This window comes from Motacilla alba, chromosome 7 (assembly GCF_015832195.1).
Source record: "Motacilla alba alba isolate MOTALB_02 chromosome 7, Motacilla_alba_V1.0_pri, whole genome shotgun sequence".
In the NCBI taxonomy this organism is placed as follows: domain Eukaryota; kingdom Metazoa; phylum Chordata; class Aves; order Passeriformes; family Motacillidae; genus Motacilla; species Motacilla alba.
In genome coordinates this window covers 11,228,562-11,250,538 of record NC_052022.1, presented here as the reverse complement: position 1 = coordinate 11,250,538, position 21,977 = coordinate 11,228,562, and the positions used below count along the sequence as shown (strand labels likewise).

At 42.0% G+C, this 21,977-nt stretch overlaps 1 protein-coding gene across 4 annotated transcripts in view; it reads right to left on the bottom strand.

The window, feature by feature from the left end:
- Nucleotides 1–1,095: 1,095 nt before the first annotated feature.
- HSPBAP1 (HSPB1 associated protein 1) overlaps nucleotides 1,096–21,977 on the bottom strand; it is a 38,809-nt gene continuing 17,927 nt past the window's right edge. For all 4 annotated transcript variants that reach the window (XM_038141854.1, XM_038141855.1, XM_038141856.1 and 1 more), the window contains exons 4-9: nucleotides 21,512–21,696; nucleotides 17,595–17,731; nucleotides 14,301–14,472; nucleotides 6,745–6,828; nucleotides 3,651–3,761; nucleotides 1,096–3,440 (exon numbers count right to left, since the gene is read on the bottom strand). In XM_038141854.1, coding sequence (XP_037997782.1) covers nucleotides 2,883–3,440; nucleotides 3,651–3,761; nucleotides 6,745–6,828; nucleotides 14,301–14,472; nucleotides 17,595–17,731; nucleotides 21,512–21,696 — 1,247 coding nt within the window. In that variant the 3' untranslated portion in view covers nucleotides 1,096–2,882. The remainder of the gene's footprint in view (nucleotides 3,441–3,650; nucleotides 3,762–6,744; nucleotides 6,829–14,300; nucleotides 14,473–17,594; nucleotides 17,732–21,511; nucleotides 21,697–21,977) is intronic.

Here is a 21,977-nt window from a genome sequence, read left to right as displayed (position 1 = left end):
TTTTAACGCTATGAATATGTAGGAACGTGTCTGAGCTTCTGCACGCAGTGGCCATGAATTCAGCAACGGCGTCAGGAACAGCGGCACTCGGCACGCTGCGAATCGGCTCAGAGCTATAAATTCCTCTTACTGGTGCACAAGCCATTTGCCATACGTGACTTGCTGAATTTGTGGTCATTTCTCTCTCTGCCCCCGTGTGCAGAGTGTATGGCTGAGATTTTATATTGCACCTCTGAGACACAAAGTCCTTCTGGTGCTTTTGCCTTGCATCCTAAACAGCCTCACTCGCTCTTCTCCCTGTCCCCTTGGCTTAATGGCTTCTGGCCACAGCCTGGCCCTTAAATCATCGGCTGCACCTGGACAGGCATAAACTGTGACTGTCCCCAGACACAGAGGTTGTGATTGGAGTGGTGAGGGATGTGACTGAACACAGCTCAGCCTCAGGAGAATGCTGCTCCTACACTGAGCCTGAGATGGGTCCTCTGGCACAGACACTGAAGGCGATCGGGGCAAGTCCTACAGAGACCCCTGACATATTCAGTGAGCCTTTCCAAGGACAGTCATTTGGAATACAGAGGGATGAAATGTTCAGTGTGGATTTTGTGGGGTGTGTTAAGATGATCTGTGCATTGGGAGGAAAGCTTAAGCTAAGCAAGTTCACACTGTGGGGACTGGAAGATGATGCTGCCATCCTCCTCCACTTTAGTGCCTGTGCTTCTCCTCTCCCACCTCTATCTGTTCAAACCATAAAAGCTTTTTTATTGCAAGACTATTTTTGCTCAGTGAATTAAAATGAGGCATTTGCAACCTTTCCTTCCCAGTGCAATTGCTCCTAGCAGCAGAGCTCTCTAGCTGGTCCCAGCCCCTCTGGTCAGCCTGGGAAAGGCAAACCCAGCAGTAGGACATGAGCAGGGTCTTGCTAAACCCAGCTCTGCTGAGATGTGCCTATTCCTCAAATTGGGTCTGCCCCATTCCACAGACTGCTCCCTGTGAGCCTGGTGAATCACTATAGGCAGCAGAGGTGACCAAGATGTTTCCTAATTGATTCCTAATCAAATCCCCTTGTCACAGCAGTGCCACCACACAAACAGGAACTGTATCAACAGGATTGTTTATTAAATTCTGGTCTGGTTGCAAAGGTGCAACCCCACTGAGACCCTTTGGTGTAGAAATGTGAAACAAGAATGGTGGATTTTCTCACATTGCTGAGGTGTTACCAGGGTCTCAGCCCAATTACCAGGGCAGAGCAGGACACTGGAAACTGCCCATTTGTGGGTCAGGGATGGAGCTCATGTGGCCTCTGCTGCTAACTCACAGCCACTCTTCAAAGCCAGGGTCTCCAGCAAACTACACACACAGCTCTGTTTCCATCAGGGTAAGGTTTCTGTGCTTGTTAAACGTGAACCTTTGAGCCTTTTCAACTTAATCCTCTTCCAAGTGTATTAGGTTTTTGGGGAGATTTTTGAAATGGCAAGGTTTCCTGAATTTCTGATCTCCTGGTACATATCTAAAGCCCTTACCATAATTCATCAGGGCCCTGCCAACCTGCAATCTGAATAAAAGCAGAGAGAAAGCACCTTTGCAGTCAGGATTTTTCAGCTATAAATTAGTGGAAGGTGATCATTGTGAAAATAGCACTAGCTTCATGTACTTAGCAGGGAACACACACCAAGCAAAGGAAATACCAGCTGGAGGGCTGGTGGTGCAAGGTTAGGGCTATGGGAACAGACTGATGATAGAAACTGGTTTCTTGGTCTCTAGCAGACACAAGCAAAGAGATATTTTAAAAGCAAAGGTTTCACAGGAGCTGTCCCTGAAGCTGTCTCTTGAAACCATGGCTAGGGAAAATGCCTCTGTTGCCATCACAAACAGAAATCAGAGGAGGTGAGAGCATCCTGGAAGGTGCCAGCAGCTTTCTTCCCGGGTTTTGTTCAAGCCTCCATGCATGGCTTCAGAGTTAACAAACCTTCTTCGTATATTTCATGTTCCCTAACTTTTCAATCAAAGAACAACACAGCCTTCAAAAACAAATCTGAGGACTTCTATCCTTTGAAAAAAGGATGATCTTGTACAGCAACCATTTACAACCAAAAGAAAAAAAAATAATACATTTTGATTGTTATGGTAAAGAGAAGGACAGAGGTAAAAAGTCACAGTTGTTTTGCTTTGTTTCTTAGAGATAGGGGACTGTGTACATCTGGCTTTAAGTAAGTAATAGCAGCAACTTCCCAATGCCCTTACTCTCCCAGCTTCAAGGGTTTCTGAACTAGCTAAAGGCTACTTTCTCGCTAAGGGCTTTTGTCTCACTCCAACCTAGAGCTTTGTGACAAAACTGAAGTTATTTAGTGGAAGGGAGGAAGTAGATGCATTAGTGAGTGCATTCTCTCTAGGCTGAGGTTTAGGATTACCTGAATTGATTCTTTCTAATGTATTCAACTGATTGCTCATTGACCACTTTACTTCAAGGACTGCAGTCTACAGTCAGTCAATCTATCTGCTCCCACCCTTGGTCCCCCTTTGCTGTGACCGTGTCTCAGCACTCCCCCTGTTATCCATCATAAAGCCATACGTGTTTTCCAGCTCAGAGCTGTAGAACACTGTGAAGATCCCACCTGCACAGCACGGTGGGAGTGTGACTGTGTGTGCTCTCTCTTGTTCATAACATTGAGCAGCTCCCTGACTAAACACACCTTTCTCTTCCCAGCCATCACTAACCAGCTATTCTTCTTTCAGCTCAACTTCAACCTGCGCTTAACCATTAACTGTGTCTATCTGTACCTAAAAATTACTTGAAATGGAACATTCAATTATTATAGATCTTAAACACGCAGAACAAGGCTGCTGTTTGATTTCTGTTTCAGCAGTGATAAAGCACTCCAGCATCACACTCTCATTCTCTCCAACAGCAGCTGAGCCACTAAACTGATGACACGAGGATTAACCAGACAGTCTAACAAGTCATTGGTAGAAAGGGCTGTTTGTGAGGTGCATGGACTGCCGTCTGAATCCATTTGATCTGCAGCTGTCTCACAGTCATTACTCATTAGCAATCTCTTCCTCTTGCACTGTAATTTTCCAAAATGTTCTCCTTCATTTTCATGGAGAAGATCTCCACCGTCACTTTCAACTGCAACTGCACCCACCACGCTGGTTTTGTGAGACTGTGGTAAAACCTGAATAAGATGAGGCCCAAAAGGTATTGTCTGCAGCTCTTCTGCTTTGGGTGTTGGAAAGTCACATTCCTGGGTTACTAATGTGCAACTCTCTGGTTCACAGCCAACTTCCCTTCTCTTCCTCTTGCATGAGGCGTTTGTCCTCTGCTTTGCACCAGTGCTGCTGGAACATGCTTGTCCTGACACACTTGTCTCCTGACACTTGAGGTATGCAGACACTGCTTTATTCAGGTACTGAAGATTGATTTCATGGGATGTTGCCTCAACCTAGGAAAACAGCCACAATACACTCAGTTAAAAGGAGACATGTTTCAATTCAGCCTTGTGTGATTATCTTCCATGAATTACTTTTGCTACATGAAGGGATGGAACTTAAAACTCTTTTACTCAAAGCAGCATAAAGACTGAGGGGGAGCTAAGCAAAATGTCAGTAATTCTTTGTTATTGCTGCCATAATGGGAGCAGTAGAGGGCTTACCTCCGTGGGATTTAGCCAGAGATCTCCATCACTGGGATTTTCTGCTGATTTTATGGCGCATACCAGCATTCGAGTTATTGCCTCTTCCACACGGGCTTCATGATCTGCATCCTGCCTCAAGAGAACAGAAGGTTTTAGGGCATAGATTAGCTCATGGGTCTCTGAAGAAAGCTGAAGGATCTTAGGAAAAACATAGATGGCCTTAGTTTGAAAGCCACACTCATGCACGTGAAGGCAGTGGAAGGTTTCAGACTCTCTTCCTGTGTAAAGCCCCCAAACAGGTGACAGCACAGGCTTTGGTGTGACTGCTCATCTGAATAAGGATTTGCAAAAAATAGTATGTGTATATAATCTTCTCCCTTATTAGTGTTTTGTTAATTGGATCTGGTGCTTGAAATTATAATGCAATATTAGCATTTAATTAATGTGTGTATTTAAACAGCTCTCTAGGACTAGAAGAGCCATAGGAGTACATAGCACATTTTTATATCTACATATTATGGCTAATTTAAGCAATTAAAACACACAGGATGGTATAGCAAGGCAGCAGCTATCTAAGGGCTACACAAGCACAAAAGTGAATCTTAAGAAAATTTAGGAAATATTTTATCATGTAACAAACAGCTGACAAACTGCTGCACTTTTGAACATCACCAGAAGGAAAAGCATGTTTGCTCTGAAAACTCTCCTGCATAACTGAAAATTAACTTACTAACTTAATAACAAGCTCTTTGTTTCAGGCCTTCACTTCCTTCATGATCCCCCTTGGACAGCTGGATACTGGCTAGGTAAGGATAGCACAAAAAAGCTTTATAGGATCTTGGCTTTCTTTCCCATTTGAGTTTCTTGTATGGTAGACTCTCCAAACAGGATGGTGGTTTTGTTATCTCAGTGGCAAGTACCTAGAAGTGGATGCATATATTTGATTTAACTGAGATGCTTAGATGTATTCATTTTGGAGGGAAGATGCAACATGGTCAACCCACAGCCCTGATCAGTGCAACTGCGGCTCCAGGGAACCTGTCAAGCAAACCACGCAGCTGGCTAGTACGAGGGCTGAAGGCAGCAATTTGTCCTGGAAACCTAAGCAGAATTTGGGAATAGAAGCAGGGGGAAGTGCTCTTGGCATTTCATGGGTTTGGATGCTAGGCTTTTTAATGGCCTTGCGTTTAAAAAAAAAAAAAAAAAAATCAAAATACAGAGTTTGGTATTGACATGTGGAAACTATTTAAGGTGTTGCATTCTTGGTGCTCATCCTGGCCTGCTGGGGCTGTACTGATAACAGGGCTGTACTGATTGCATGACAGTATGTCAGAAAGCAAGGAATACTTTTGGGTAGCTCACATCTAGCTGAAAAAAAATTAAATTTCTACTCTAAACTCTTGCCAATATAATTAATGGTTTCACTGGGACTGTAATTGTTGGTGTGATTCACATCTGTCAATATGAAAGCAGCTGGTAACAGCTGCAAGCAAGAACTGCTTGGTTTGGTAATGCAAATGTTCTCAGAATTGTCTTTCAGAATCCATGTCAGAATTTATTTTATAGATGGAGTGCCCAACACCTAACAAACAATGCTGCATCATCAGCTGCAGGGGTGATTTCTGTAAGGAGCTCTCACCTGGGCTGCAATAGCCCCATTTGCTGGTGGCAGACACTGATATCTGGGGAGGGTGTGTGTCATTTATCAGCAAGATCCAGCAAATACTCCTCTGCTTATGACACCACACAACCACTGACTCCTGCTGTCACCAAACAGGATCTTGGTGACTTCTGCAAGACCTTTATGACAGAAAATGACGTAGAGTTTAGCTCTACTTTTTTGTTTTTTCTTTGCCACACATAAGAACAGCTAGAAATGCTCAGGCCCCACCCCAGCACCTGGGAGCTACCAGCCAAGCCGATCCCACCACAGCCTGCCCCTCCAGAGGGGGACAACTTGTGAGGCCCAGCTTAGGGCACAAGTGTGTGTGGTGACATCAGGGCTTTCCCAAGCCCAGGGCACACAGCCAGTTCCTCTGAATTACCTCAAAGGCTCAAATTCAAGGCAGGCTTAAGTAGCTGCTCTACAATCTAATTGGTGCTTTCTCTGGCACTGGAAAAAGCCTGACTGCATTTAGGGCCATGTGAAAGCCTGGTCTGGGCTGTGGGCCTGCTTTCCTTGCTAAATGCACAGGTTTCATCTCAAAAATTTCTTCGTGAGGGAAATACCCAAGTGAGTTCCTGTGCTCTGCTTGGTTTGATGTTGGTATGAGAAATGCATCGTCTGGTTTATGAACAGCAGCTGAACGCATGTGTTGTTTCCCCTGCAGATTTCCAGTCTAATATAGGTTTTAGAAGTAGGGGGAAAAAAGGCAGTGAGTATTTCAGTGAGGCCATTTCACAGGCCATTTCAAAAGGCCTTTTTTTTTTTAATATTAACCTAGGATTAATCATAAAGTAATGTCAATTAGAAAACCTTCTGGAGTATTGAGATGATCTAGAGGAATATGTCCCTGCTCCTTGTAGAGTTATTGGATTAGACAACGTTTAAAGGTCCCTTCCAACCCAAACTATTATATGATTTTTATGATATCCCTGGAACCATCCTATATGTACTGGTTAACATGAGCAAGAAAAATCAAAGCCCAGGGAGAAGAAATTAATTAAATACATCAGGAAATCCAACTTCAGCCAAATCAAAACTATCACAGAGGAATGAAAATTCAAAAATCTTCTTCTCCTCCCTTCCTATTCACATTAATCTGATTTAAATTCTAATTTAGCTTTGCACATAAGCTTGTCCTTGAGGTGAAGTTCCTGGTTTTTTGTTCTCTATTCAGCACAAAGGTGGCTGGCCTTTAAGAAGCTAGGCATGAAAATTTAGCTTGTGTTTAATTGTTTACCTGATTGAAGTAAACTTGAAAGGGGATTCCTGCTGAACTGGGGCTTCAGATCTGGAACCTTGAAAGGTTCTTCCAGAAAAAATGTAATCAAAAGGGCTCTTCCCTCCCCAGCCTCTGAACACAACACACCCAGTAGGTCTGTAACTGACAGGCAAGGGACAGAAATCCCTTGGAAGTGCTACACCCCCAGGACACTAAAAGGAAAATACCAGTTCAATCCAAGAGTTGATGCTGACAGTGACAGGATCAATGGATTCCACATAGTGCCACCAGTGCCTTGGGACGAGCAGGACCTGGAAGTGGAGACATTGCATTAGGGTACAAGCAGAAGCCTGAAGAAAGACACAGTTCTTCATTTCGGTGATGTGGGATGTAGAGACAGAACTGAGGCAAGGACACAGGTGAGAGGTGATATTTATTTCTCTCTTTTAAAGAGCCTTTCCTCAAGACTTAAATGCCCACTCTATCAATACTGTCATGTAAGAAATGGACATGATGCAGAACTACCTTTCATCCAAACTCCTTCCCATATAGTCCCAAGCAGGACTATGACCTTCGACTGCTGTGGGCAAGCAAAATCCAGCAGTGCAAAATCCAGCAGTGCAGAGGGGGTGCAGCTGGTGCAGCAGTACATCAGGACTTCAGAGAGAGTCTTAGCCAAGCAGGAATTCTTTTGTAGACTCTCCAACTGAGCAGACTTGTTAGTTCCTGTAGGACTGCCAGCTAGTTTTCCCAAAAAGCAGGCACCCCTATGGTTCGACTAGGTGACAAAATGCAGCTTTAATTCTGGTAAATAATCACCAGTATTAAATGTGTCACTTTTAGTAGACAGGCTTTTAAAAGAAAATGTCATGATTTCTGGGACAATCTAGTTTAGATCAGAGCTTTACAACAATATCAGGATGATAGCTGTGACATAAAATTGATTCCGTCCCACGGTTTTTATGGTACAAGACACTGATGTTGTTTTGATGATAGAGGACAAGCTTTGCAGATTACTGAACATTAGAGTAACATGGAGCTATCAAGGAAAGCATAAAAGATACCTTTAGACAAGTCGTAAAAATGGTCAGAGACAGCTAAAAATATATACTTCACAATGGGGAAAGTGAAGCAATGATCTGTATCTGAATTGCAGACAGTTCTTTCTCTTGGTAGATACAAATTACTTAGAGGGATGTTCTGCCACCCAGATAGGCCTGTGCTTCATTATACCAAAATATGGCTAATGGGAAGATGTCTGTGGGGGAAACAATGGCACCAGTCCTGCAAACACAGGGCACTTGGAACACTCTCATATTTTGGGCCAGATGACAAAATGTTCTCCACAGGCTTAAATTTAAGTCAAACAAAAAGAAGCACTGGCTCTCCAAAGGTCAAAAACATTTGGAAATTATTCTTTAATCCAGTACAGCGTACAGAACAGGAAAGGAAGTCAGTCAGTGGAGGGTCATTATTTTAAAAATATCACTAGTTAGCCCTGACATATAAGTGTATGAAACCCTACAGACTGCAGCCAAAACATATTTTCTCTGCTGAACAAGTTTCAGAGTTTTGCTTTTATCAAGCCAACATCCACTTTAAATGAACAGTGCAGTTGCATTAACAGCAATGGGTTTATCTGTAAGGAAGTGTTTTCCAGTTTCACTGACTGCAAAATCATACAAACTCCCCTCCCCAAATGCTCATCTGCTCTGTAGGGGATCTTACACTGAGGTCTGCTAAAGACTCTGGGTGCCCTCCAAGGGACCAGGTGTAATGGTGAGCCCTGGCAAACTTTGTGTTACAGCAGAAGAAAGCAGAGCTCTTGTATGGCTGTTTGCACCCAAGGGAACCTTCCTGTGAGCCTTGTGCAGAACAGGGAGCTCCAGCCTGCTGGAGGAGGGCATGCAGACACTGGGGAGGTGGTGCAGAGGGGCTGTGTAGCAAGAGACAGATTAAGGGAAGTGTATAAATGTTTCAGTAAGAGATGCTGCCTGGAAAACCGAGAAGGAAATTAGGCATGGAATGTGCTAGCTTCACATGACTCACATGCAAAATGGAGACAGAATTGCTTTGGAGAGAGCAGGAACAGCCAGAAGGAAAATACAATCCCCACAACTTGTTCTGTGTTTTCAAACCAAAGAGGAGGAACTTGGTCCTTTAGAGACTAATCAGATTTCTCTTGCCAGCAGGTTAAGGGTAATAACTGCAAAGTTGAGTCTCTCTGCAGCTGGCACTGTTTGCTGATGCAGTTTATAGAAGAGCTACAGAGCTGTGACTTAAATAGGCAGAAGAGGGTCCATAAAGACACTTGCTCTCCCTCCTTTATTGTTGAAAAAGCTTATGCTTGTTAAAATTAGGATTTATAGCAACAAGAAAATTGAAATTATCAAAAAGCAAAAGCACTAAAATTTTAAGGAAGATGAAGAAATGGAGAAAGGTAATTAAAACCAAAAAATACAGCTGGCAAGAGAGCAGAACTAATAAGACCGAAAAAAAACCCACCAAAAAACAAACCCAAAAACCCCAACAACCCAGAAAAGAAAGGTAGGATTCTTCTACATTTACAAACTAGTATTCTTCTAGGTTTTCAAATTAAAAGCAAACAGACGCACAACAAAATGAAAACAAACAAAAAAAACACCCTCGCTGCCTCTAACAATCAATTTCACAATTAAAAAAAGCAGACTTCCATATGTTTATGAATATGGGACACAGATTTAGCTATATTCCTATAGGAAACACGAAAGTAAGCCACAGTGAAACAACACACACAAATGCAGCAAATGTTTTACAGGGAAAATGTAAAGTGCAATAGCAAGACAGAACTACTCCAAGTTAAGAGATAATCTTGTGCTAGCCTGCTTTCCACAGAACTTATCTAACTTTTTTCATGCTGGGAAGATACTGATCTAAACAGTAACCAATCAGATAATTTTAATATTTAGGCTAGTGACAGCCAAATATAGCAAATGAAGTTAAAGTAGGACAGAAGTCCCAGAAAAGATAAAATGAGATGCTGTAATGGGAGGAAAGAAACCAAAGGAACAGTTGGGAGAGCAAGTGGAGCAATGCTGAAGACTTGTACAGCACAGAGAACAGAGCAGGTTTGAATTCTCAGTGGACATGATTAACTTGATACAGTGCAAAGGTAGGGCAAAGGTGGAATTGCTTCAAAAAGAGAGCATACCCTGAAGTGAAATATTATACCAAGAAATTTCTGCTCATTAGAAAAAGATATTTAGGAAAATGCACACAAAAAGGAAGCCAGTGTCATGGGAAGATAAAGACACTGAGCCACGGGGGGACCCAAGGAAATCCCAGAAGTGTTTGCAACCATGGCAATGAAAAATAAAATGAAGTAGGTGCAGGCACAGCCATTTCTGTGGGAAATATCACCTGAGGACTGTGTGTGAGCCGTGCTGCCCCAGCCTATGCCTCATCCCAGCTGGAGCCTGGCTGTCCTGGCACCTTGGAAGGTGCTTTTCATCCTGCCTCCTCCTCCCTCCCGGTGTCTTCCTATTCACTTCCTATTCCTAACAGAGCTCCAAGGGTCAGAAATATGGGGTCAGACTGGGGGAAAGGCACAGTGAAGAGGAGGGAATGGGGCTGCATCAGGCCATGCCCACAGCGACCCAGGTGAGAGAATGAGGGAAGCTCAGGGAAGAGGTGGAGAAGCAGATTCAGGAAATTTCAGCTTTGACCTTTCATTTCCCTGGCTTTTGAGGCATTCATGGGGTTCTCTGTATGTGTTGCAGGTTGAGCAGTGTTTTTACCACCAATTCTAGCATAAATTCAGCTCCTGGACTCTTCTGCTTCTTCTGTGATGGCAATCATAGTTCTGGTGTCCTGATATTGGGTTGAGCTGTCTGCCCTCTCTGTGGGGTGACTTGGGGCCAGCTCTGCAGTCTCCCACATGAAAACTCTTCATTCTTTCCCCAGAACAGAATTACCAGCCATCTACTATGCATAATGGCATGGCAAACTCTGAATTCTCTATTTAGTAAAATCACTTAAATTCTTCTCCAACAAAGTAGTTTTTTTACTGTAACCCCTTTTAAAAAGTCTTTTGTATACTTTGAGCTGATATACTTTGTACACCTTTGTATACTTTGCATACCTTTGAATTACTGCATTTCTTGACTTACTGAAACACTTTTCTTTGGTATCAATTATATTTTTCTTAGCTATCCAGGCTGTGTGTTCTTCTGTTCCCCACTTTACGCCCAACCTGATGTTCTCACACCCTTTCTTTAAAGGCAGCACACAGGGAAATCCCTCCCTGACTTCATGAAGATTTCTTCTTCCTCAGGCTAGGTTAGAAGTCAGAGGTTTGCCTGCACGGTTGGGAGCTCTGCTGCTGAGCAGGATCCCATGGTGTGTTAGATTCTGCAGCAGAAGCCCAGAAAGAGGAAATCCTGCAGCTAAACACAGGAACTGAGTAACAACTGTATTTGTGGCCACATAAATGTGTTTCTTTTAGACTTTGAGAAAGCAGGTAAGCAGAAGCAGAGGAGAGGAGCTTCTGAGCAGCAGACCATGGTGAGAACCAGCAAGCAGTAATGTTCATCTTTTTCTAAAATAGTATTTTTTCCCCATCCAGTGACAATATTTTTCAAGGCCAGAGGGAGGGCATCCTTCTCAGACCCCATGTGCCTCTTGGCTACCTCAGTTAGGCCTTTCCTTGCACTTCTGCACTGCAGCTCCTCTGGCCCCAGGCTGCACTGGGGCCAGGCCACAGGGCAGGCAAGCACTGCCTCCAACAGCACCTGCCTGGGGTAGCAAGAGGGGGAATGGGATTGCTCACAGGGGCCCAGAGTGGCAGCTGCCTGCTCTCCATACCTTCAGACGAACTCAGATCACTTTGTAGTCTCCCTACCATTGTCTGGTTATGTGGATATAGATTAACAGGGAGATGGATTAAGAGCAATTACATTACTGAGCAGGAAGGAAGCCAGAAGTCAGTGAGAAGTGGGGCAGAGGAAAGAATGATCAATGATTTTATCCTTGGACAGTATCTCTTTTTGTAGCCTTTTCAGGTGGTATTCATCGCTCCTATTTTTAATCATCAAAAAAGTTAAGCATCTATGTGCATAGGCTCCTTCTACAGCCTGTGCTGAAGGACAGGGTAGGATGAGTGTTCCTGCAGGACTGTAATTGTGTAAGACAGGAAGGATGAACCACCTTGTTGAGGTGTCAGGTGCCACTGATGGTGATAGGACACCTGTCCTGAACAGGATTTAAGCTGAGGGTGATAGATCCCTAACTCTCTTAACACTTGTCCCAGAGCATGGGTAGAAGATACAAGAACAGATGTGTTTTGTCCCATTTCTGGTCTTCTAGGGAGTATTTGTATATTTGAGAAAAGAATCAAGGTGTTACTAGAAATGCTGTTCCATAGTTAATCCTCAGCTTTGCAACCATCGCAGAGGTGACCAGGTCCAAACATTTATAAGGATCCTCTACATTTGTGTGACACAACTTGAGCTTGTAACTTCATGGATATAGTGGATCCAGTCTCGTACTGCAGCAAGCCCTTCCTCTACTCAGCTGCCTATCTGAGTAAGCTTGACATCTAAATGTTTTCATAATTTGTTTCAGAACAGATCACTAGTGTATAACCAGGAGTTATGTTTGTTGAAATGCAGCTGACAGCCAATGGTCAGGTACAGGATGAAACCTTACAAAACCTTAAGTCTCAATCAGCTACCAAAATTCATAATAGACGTTCACCTCTGAACAATACAGTGGAAGGGCACAAAGGATCTAACTGAAGTACACTCTGTGCACTGCCACAATGTTACACGAAGGAGTTCTGCTTTCAGGCAGAAAAATGGCTGGTAGCAAACATCGACCAGAAGGTGGCATTAGACACATTAAGTTTTTGATATTCAAAGCTGTACTCACTCTCCATGCAGCTGCTCTCCTGAATACCTAAGAACACCTTTGTCTTCATTTTTTCAGTCTTTTATTGTTACAATAATCCAAAATGTTCTGCATACCCTCTGGGAATGAATGGAGATGCTACATTTTATCACAAAATAAAGATGCCTACAAATTCTGCAGTAATTGGGCTAATTCTATGTGAAAACCACTGTTAAGCACATATCAAGACATTATTTAGAAATTCTCTCCCTTGTTAATAAAGGAGTTCTTCTAGGTCATTCCTTTCCTCTCCATCAAATGGCAGCAGCTTCCAGCCACCTGCCCTGAAAGCTCCTGGATGAGATGCTGGCAAGCACCACACAGAAGGCACTGATGAAATGGACAAAGGCAATACCTCACTGCTCCATCATTGCTTCTACATTACTTTCCCCCCCCCCCCCCCCCCCCCCCCCCCCAGGAAATCCAAACAGTATCTCGTTCATGGCTATGCAGACAAATTGTATTACTGAGTTGGCTCAAGATCTTTATTCCTAGCAAGATTAATTCGTAATTGCTTTAAGCCTAATTAAAATTAAGATCATATTAAAGGTTCACTAGTACACTTGATCATTGCAAAGGAGATTATAAATTCAAATGGTATTGGGGATCAGGGATAACACAGTGCTGAATGGATGTGGCATTTTTATCAATAGTAAAAATTTGTTCTTTGTGCTTTAAATTACTGACTGCTGCAACCTTGCAAAGTACTCAATGTGAAACTAATGATTTGCTTTAGGACTGTGAGTATGAGCTACTGTAGTGCAAACAGTAAAGGCTGATCATAGATTCCCCATTTGCATCTGTACCAACTGAAGAGCATACACTTCCAGTTGAAGGGTATCATCCTTTTGTTGGAAGCAATTATCCTGCCCCACTCTGCCGCCTCAAAATTAACTTAATTAGCAAAAATCCACTCTTTAAATTGTTGAAGGCAGCTGGGTTTGCCAGTTAGGGACAGGAGAATGCTCATACAAGTTGTTGAGCTGGCAGGTCAAAAGAGGTGACAATATCTGGTAGGGGAATGGCAAAAGGGCTCCAGAAGCAGCAACTCCACTGTCTGAGCAATGACCATTGCAAAATTCCTTTGGAAGGGCCTGACAGTTTGAGATGCACAGCAGTGCCTTAGCAGGATATGCATGCCTGAACAAATGAAAAAGGGTAATTCAGACTCCCAATACAGACCTTGTTGATTAAATAAAGAAGGACACTATTTACAGCAGGAGACTGGGAATCAAGAATCCTGAGCCCTACTCTCGCACTGCTGCTGCCTGCCTGTGTGACTGTAAGCCAGGCACTTACAGTTGAACCTTCTCAGTAAAGCAGGATTAAAAACACCTCACAGCCCTGTAAAGCACCATGAAACCTGTGAATGGTGTGCACTCTAAATGCAAGTATCATCATTAAAGTAGTTATTAAAGCAACAGGTGAAGGCTATTCACTACCAAAATATGAGTTCCTTTGTTAGCTGTATATACTCATTAACCAAATGCATTTTATGGAACATACTGCTGTCGGAGAAGACAGGTCAGAGTTCAAGAAAGTTCTGAAGTAGACAAATTTGAGGTGGTTCCAAGACAGGTGGTTGTATGGAATCAGGCAGCTGACTGAACTCTAATCTATGAATCAGGCAGCTGATTTATAGCTCTCCAAATGTCTGCAGTTTTTGGTTTTTGTACAAAAAAGTCTAGGCAAATAACTGTCAGTGAAGGAAGTTTCTGTGCTGAGAGAAATTTGTAAGGTCAGAATGTGGAGTGAAGGAAGAGGGAAGTTCCACAGTCAATTTGTTATGATTTCCTAGCCCTTAATTAGGCAGTTAAATAGAATATTAAGTAATGTAAAGCTCATATGTAAGTGGTACCTGTCCTGGACTGAGTGTAACAACATGGGCTGTTGAGTTCCTAAACTTGGGAAAGCGTTTCAGATCAGGGTTGGCAATGTTGACTTTGCTGAATATGCTGGATTCCTCATAAGGGATCCTGGTAGGATAAAGGAAACTGGTGTCACCAGGTGGGAAGAGGTGCCATCTCTTCCTGAAAATAGAGAGAAGATAAAAATGTATTCAGTGCATGTCACTTGCAGCAGAGAACTAAAGGCAGTAGCAAGGTTTTCAATAAAACATAAATTTGCCTCACTATGTGAATCTCCTACACAGTGAGAACACAGGCAGTGCTTACAGGCTGTTTCCTGAAAGTGTTTTTAAAATATTCCACTTTTTAATTTTTTAACTGAGAAGATTTACAGCTTCTCACCAATCATTTTTAAAGGCAGATAAAATTTTAAAAAACCTCTCCCGTCTGGTTTCTTCCTCCTTTTTACATGCAGCATTTACAGATGCTCAGAGCATTAAAAATTGCTCTATAAACTAGAGGAAATAGTTTTGTTACAGACAATGTATTTTTGTTCACTGAATGAAAAGCTTTCAAAATCTGTATTTGTTTTGAAAGGAGGGCATTGTGTATTCAGGATGGCAACAGTAAAAGGGTATAGACATTATCTTCTGTTTCCTTACAAGGCTGTTAGTTGTGAACCCCCCATTCTTAGTAAATATCACCTTGATGTTCCCATGCCAAAGATGGCATGAATAAAAACCAGATCCATCCATGGACATAAGCATCCCTAAACATCTGCATTTTTTGTCTTATCAGTACCACATGAGGAAAATGTGGCTGGTTATGCATTTAAGAACTTACTGGTGTTACTAAATGCCAGGTGGAGCAGGACAGGGTTGTTCTGCTCATGAGGGCACTCATGAGCCAGGTTGCTCCTACATGCCCAAAGAAGCACATGAATGCACCACAGTGCAAAGGCCAAGCAGAGCTGAGACCACACTTTGTCCTCAAGAGCTAATGTCTCTATTTCACTCACATAGACCAGATCAAAGAGAAAGAAAAGAATATGCCAGAACTGGTGGTGCCAGTTTTATGGGCATTATAAATTATTATAGCAGGTACATATGGTATTTAGAAATAGAACTTTTATATGGCAGTACTTTAGGGGATAGAAATAACCAGAAGGAATACACAAAGAGAATTTATTACATTTAAGAGGTGCCAGACAAACAGGGCAACACGACCAATGCACTAAGCAATGGAAAAGTAAAGGCAGCACTTTACAGCACAGCTGGAGACCTTGTGTAGCTCTTCTCTTTGTTTTAGACTCTAGCAAGGGCTTTTCTTTGTGTCCTTTCCCTTGGCACTCACTTCTTGAATTTTGTCTACTGCTTCTGGTCATCAGTTCTAAGTCACAGATCTGAAAATGGGAGCAAAGCAACCAAATGGCACAGAACCAAAAGGGACAGGAACAGAAGAGATAGGAATATCAGGATAGCAAGAACTACAGAGACCAGCACAGATGCAAGTGCCATAGGCTGCTGATATTTCTTGGTAATTACCAAAGCAACTGCTGGATGCAAGCATAAAACCACTTCTCCTGAAACTCAAGCCTTGTTGCAACTTTATTTTGCTCTCTAAGCTAGATCCTCTGAGGGGGCAGAGAATGACTAGGTTAGGAGGCTCAGGGTTAATCCTGCAGGCTCACAGCAAAGCAATATCATAAAGCAAAAAATTAAGAAGCCTAAGGGATGCAAGGAGGAAATTCAAGATAGCAACAAAGGGCTAAGGAGCTGTCCCTGGCTTTCCTGCAAAGGCAAATCTATTTAAGTTTAGCATAAGCTTATATTCTGTTACAAAGCCTGTCTTGTGTGTGAGTCTCAAAAGGGAATCTTTCTGCTCTGAAGAAGCACAGGATTCACAAGCTTGTGGAAGTTTGCAATCTATTTACAGGCTTTGTTCTGAAGAGGAAAACAACTTTGTCTTTTCAGGCTGTGCAAGGGCTTTGCATTTCTTTCCCTGAGAGGAACAAGGATTTTGGTCTACTTGACAGGGAGGAAGTGCCTTGGGAAGGTGGACAGAATTGCTGCATGATGCTGGAACTCTGGCTCGAGTTCAATGTCTGAAGGTACAGATCAAAGAGGCTTGGAAGGTATTGTGTCTGCTACATCACTGTACTTATTTAGTGCACCCAGTATTTAAGTCGATCCTTAGAAGATTATGGCATTTAAGTCTCATGGTTTTCATTGAGATTTCTGGCTCCTGAGTACACTAAAGTGTCTGGACCTCAATGCACAATGCTTACTGATGTGATCTGAAGGCTACAGGATTGGCTGCAGCACAGCAGTGCTGAGGGAGGCTTCTACAGTGTCTCTGCTGCACATCCACCCAAGGACCTCAAAGCTGTTTACAAACGTGACTGAAAACCCTACACAGGGTTACCTGTCTTAGGGATAAGATGATGACAAATTCATTTACCTCAGGCCTTAAAGCCAGTCAGCATGTGGTGCTGCCCAGCTAAAAGGCAACACACCTGACTTCCAGTCCTGCACCTTAATCACACCACCACCACCACAATCTTACTGTTCTACAAAATGGCAGTGTAATTAATCCCATTGAAAAGCCCCTATCAAATTTCTCCTTCCACTCTATACTACCAAGCACAGAAAGCGTGTGCAACTTGTTCTGTTACTCTAGCACTACTCTAGCAGTAATAGATAACAACACAAAAACCAAAAACCCCACCAACCCTGAGGCCAATATGCAAGGAAAGGAGAAAAAAAAAAAAGAATGGGAAAAAAAAAAGACAGCATGCAAACAGGCAGAAAGATACAGCAACAGCCACATGCTCCCAAATGAGTTTGGAGACTCAAATGTCCCTTTTAACTTTGCTCACAGCTGGCTGCTCCCATCCTGATGGTGCCCTTTTAAATTAATTCTAGCAGGCTATTAGAGGCTCTTGCACAGACAATATTGTAAAAGTCTAAAGTAGTTTATTTCTATTTTGTTTGGGGGCTTTTTATTTTTAACTCTTTTATCTCCTAATTCCAAATTCCCAAATTCATAACTACTGGGAAGATTAAAGTGTTTTTAATTGGACCACATGACACACAGACTAGAAAATAAAATTGTGTCAACTCCACTTCAGAACGCCCTGAAGTTCTGCCATTTCCTGTAGAACAGTTAGGGTGCTCTTCAGTCACTGAGAACTCAGAAAACTAAAATAATCAGAACCTAGAATTAATACCAAAAAGAGTCCAAAACTAACTTTATGCACAGTATAACTCTCCCCCGTATTTACTGTATGTGTGTGCACTCGTTACCTTCCTTGTACTTGCAACACTAAGTTGCAGCCATAGGAGTCCAAATGGCAGGGGGTGTTTGCTCCTTCAGAACCAATCCACAGTGTGCTCTCTTTTCCACTTCTTCCAGGAAAACCAAAGTCAGACCACCTTACATCCTACAGCAACAAAAAGGTTTAGTTATGTAAGCTGTTGAACTGATTGACATCCTATCCTTAGTTCTGAAACTCTCCTGTCTTCTCCTTCCTGCTCATCACTTTTTATCCACTGCAGCTGTTTTTCCCTGGTTGGGTTCTGGAGCATGCATAGTCTGTTCCCCTTCCTCCAAAATTCTCATCCCCACCCTACATATCACTCAAGTTACTCCTCTGCTGTACAGAAGGGCTGCCCAAATTCTCATGGCCACATCGGGCTTCTTTTTCTTTTCAAACACTCTTTTTTATCTTTCTCCACCCTTAACCATCCACCCAAGCTCAGGACTGCTTTTAGAAAAATTCTTATATGTGGCATTTAAAAAGCTAATGAAAGGAAAGAAGGAAAGAAAAATCCCTATTCCTTTACAAGCAATTGATAATCTGTGTGGAATTTTTGCTCTCTCCTTGCTCCTATTTCAGCTTTCTCCTATTTCTCTGTCTGGGAACAGAGATTTTACCCCATCTGTGACCCAGTGTTACGCCAGGTTAAGTTTCTTATTATTTAATGGACACATTTGCAACTGCAGAGGCAGTGAACTTAAAACAACTTGACGACAGGGTGAGAAAGGGCAGAACAGGTGTACACATATTATGAACACAGTGCTTCATCTTTCCAGTCTGTTGATCCTCCCACAAGCAATCCCTTGGGGCTGACAGTTGGAAAGAGGCACAGTGAGGCATTTTTCAGACAATCCAAGGGTTTTGCAGAATGGCTTTGTGTAGCTTGGATAAAGCTTTCCCATGTATCTACAGCTCTCCCTGCCACCTGCAGGGCCTGATCATTTGTTTATTGGAAAGCACTTGAGGAATACTGGCCAGAGATACTGGCACCTTTTGGCTGGAGCCCCAAACTGAGCCTTAGGAAACAAAGATTAAATTTCTGGCTTCCTGATGGTCTTGGGCAAATCGCTTCATCTCTGAGTTTTATTTTTCCCATCTTGAAAAGGAAGATAATGGTATTTGTTCCATTTCAGTAAAGCACTTTGGGGTCATACACATCACCTAACTTTAGGAACCTAATTTAATCTTGGCTCCTGCTCTAGTCAAAGCACTCTCAATCAAGCCTTGGAAAAGCCTCTCTCTTTCTGCTGTCTATAAAGAGAAAATAGGAGTCTAGGAGTCCTAATTTAAGTATGTAAGCTTGCTGCTTGCAGACAGGTGGATGACTATCCTTTTTTAAGATCTATGGATGAGGAAAACTACAGCTAGACATTATAAGGATGACTTCACCACGGCTCTGCATCAGGAGACCCTCAAAGTGAGCGATAGCCTTCCCAAAAATTAGGTGCTGCTAAAGATTCTGAAGTTCAGAGTTATTGATTTTAAAGATATCATTTGAAAAAAATGCAGAAGTGTAATATAAACATTTGTCAAAGACAGCAAAAGATCAAAAAGAAAAAGTTGCTCCTATAGATTTCAGCAGGCATAAAATTTGAAATTCAATACAACTATTTCAGTGAAAAAGTTAAGCGTAGCACCATTTCTACACTTTAATCTCACACCTAAATAGTTTTTATATTTTGTTACAATTTAAGTGAAAAGAAAGCACACATAATCAATATTAGATTTAAAAGAACTTTTTGAAAATGCTCCTGCTGTAGTAAATAGTTGAAGCGATTATGGGTAAAATAGTTTTTAACCAATGAACTGAAAAGGAACTGGTAGTATTACTGAAATCTTGTCACACTGGGTTCCTTTTCCACAATAAAAAGCCACAGTAAGAAGAAATGCACTAAAAGGTGTTCCAACCATAACAGATGGCACATTACTTGTGATATATATTTATTTCATTTGCTGCTTATAATGAAGTTAATCTGTACCCGTATGTCACTTTAAAAGGTCTCATTTCTATTTAAACTTCATGCATGTATCTTGCTCCTGATTTATATCTCAAATTCTGTAATGAAATATCAACTGAACAAAAAATGTAAGATGCTAGATATTGCTCATAGATTAGAATAATGGAATCATTACCTTAGCCCACACAACTGTAAATGATAAACAGTGCAATCTAAATTTCAAACAACTTCTAAATGGCCCTATTAATCACTATAAATAACTGTGCAGTTGGCCTTCTTTTCCCCTTCAAATAACCTCATGTAAATCTAAATAAAATCTAGAAGAAAAAAAAGGAGTTATCATTAAATTCACACTAGAATGGAAGAGAATTTCTACAAAGAACTCCTTTGGCTGGTATAAATTGTGTAGCAGTGTTTCAAAAACCATGCGAGTGTGGAACTGATGGATGCATTTCTCTCCCATGCCTGTGAAAATGGCAGATGACACACACCAGATTTGCTTGCATAACACCACCAATTCTTTCCCTCCCAGATTCTGCTTTTCAAAAAAATCCATGGCATAACCATTACATGTGTCTATTCTAAAACTGCAGTACAATCTGTTGTGTGTTAGGTCAGGTGATCCGGTTGTGGCATGGCACCTGCACAGAAATGCAACTCCTGGAGCCTCAACTTTGTTCTCGAATGGGGGCAAGGGAAAGAAAAAGGTAGAAAAATGGTTGTTTCCTTCAAGTGTGAAGGAAGCAGTAGGATATTCAGGACTTCTGAGCTGCTATTAGCTTGTGCTGGAAGACACATGGAAATGCTGTCTGTGGAGGCAGAAAAAGAGACGACCGAGACAGGACCACAGAGAAAGTTATGCAAAGATCTGGGGAAGCCTGAAACATCCCTGGAGCTCCCAGTTTAGTTCAGACAACACAACCAGCCCAAGGTTATGTGATCCTGGTTATGTTTCAGTGTGCTCAGGAAGGGCAGGAGGAGGAAAGGTAAGATGATCTCTGTGCCCAATCCTTACCTTCTGACCCAACAGACAGTCTGAAAAGTCTGAAAGTCTGAAAAAAGACTGAGCACTGAAAACCACCAATTTTACTGGCACAAAAGAATAAAATACATATGAGGAGCATAGGAAATTCTTTCTGAGGAAATAATTAATTTGAGGGGGCTTATCAGTTCATATTCATTGTCACCCCAGTGATACAGTGATTTTACAGGGAATAATGATTCCATTTTCACCTTTCAAAATCTAGAAATGAATAAGGCTTTACTTACACTTTCTTTATATCTTTTGAAGAAGTACACCTTTTGTATAGCGATCCTTAATTTTTCCCTCTTACAATTTGCAAGGAGAAGTAGGAATGTAGATGAAGGAAGACATTGAAATAGGAGATAGGCACAGAGGAAATAAAAGGAAATACCTTGGGTAGTTGTCCTACTGTGTATGGTAATCACATACTTCCATGGACAGGTTACTTCCTGTATTTTACTGCCTCCACAGAATCTCTCTTCCTCACAAACAGTTAATCTAATTATATTAATGAAAGGAGCTGAGCTACTTAAGAAAATGAGCCACAAGGCAAAACATGGAGCAAAGCCATGTTACAGCCTTGTTACTACAATGAAATACATGCCATAAATCCTCCCTCCTGAGTGGAGCTGTTAATTTGGGCACCATTTGGGTGTAAGGTAGATCTGGCCTAAATGGGAAGGACAGTGATGCCAGGCTAGTAATTCTTTTTTGTCACTTTCGGTGGTGTTTCTAAATTTATAAGGAGACCCAGAATTTTGATGGCTGCCATTTGGCAGATTCCAGTTAGCCTGAGAGCTAATAGCTTTTATTTCAGAATTTTAAAATAAGTGGCCAAAGGAGCAGAGAGGGATAGCAATAGAAGCTACATTAGATTATTTGCAATGGTTCAACTAGGAAGAGATAATATGAATGTTTTACCTGGAAGAGTTCTGGCTTGTCTTCAAAAATCCTGGCAATGTATTTGTAGTCAGCATAAGCCCAGTATTTGGAGTAATCGTAACAACTGAATGGTCCAGAGAGACAAGAAGGCTGCCCACAACTCCAAGCCAAAAACTCCTCAAGTGTAGCTTCCACGTAGCTACAACTGGTTTCAAACTGGGGAACTAGAGCAACAAAAGAAAAATCAAATATTACATGAGCATTGAGCATGGAACCAGTAAATATGCTACAGTTTCTCTCAGCTCTGGTTAAATGCAGCATGAGATATGAATCTGACTAGGTAGCTTGGCTCTGGTCAATAAAATGGTTCTCATGACCTAACTCATAAGTAAAGTCTGACATTATTGCTTTTTCATTAAGGTTTAATTGAATGGCTGTTACCTTGAACTTGCTGTGAGACAAAAGCAGACCAATAGTTAGCGTTGTTCTTCAGCACAGTAACTCA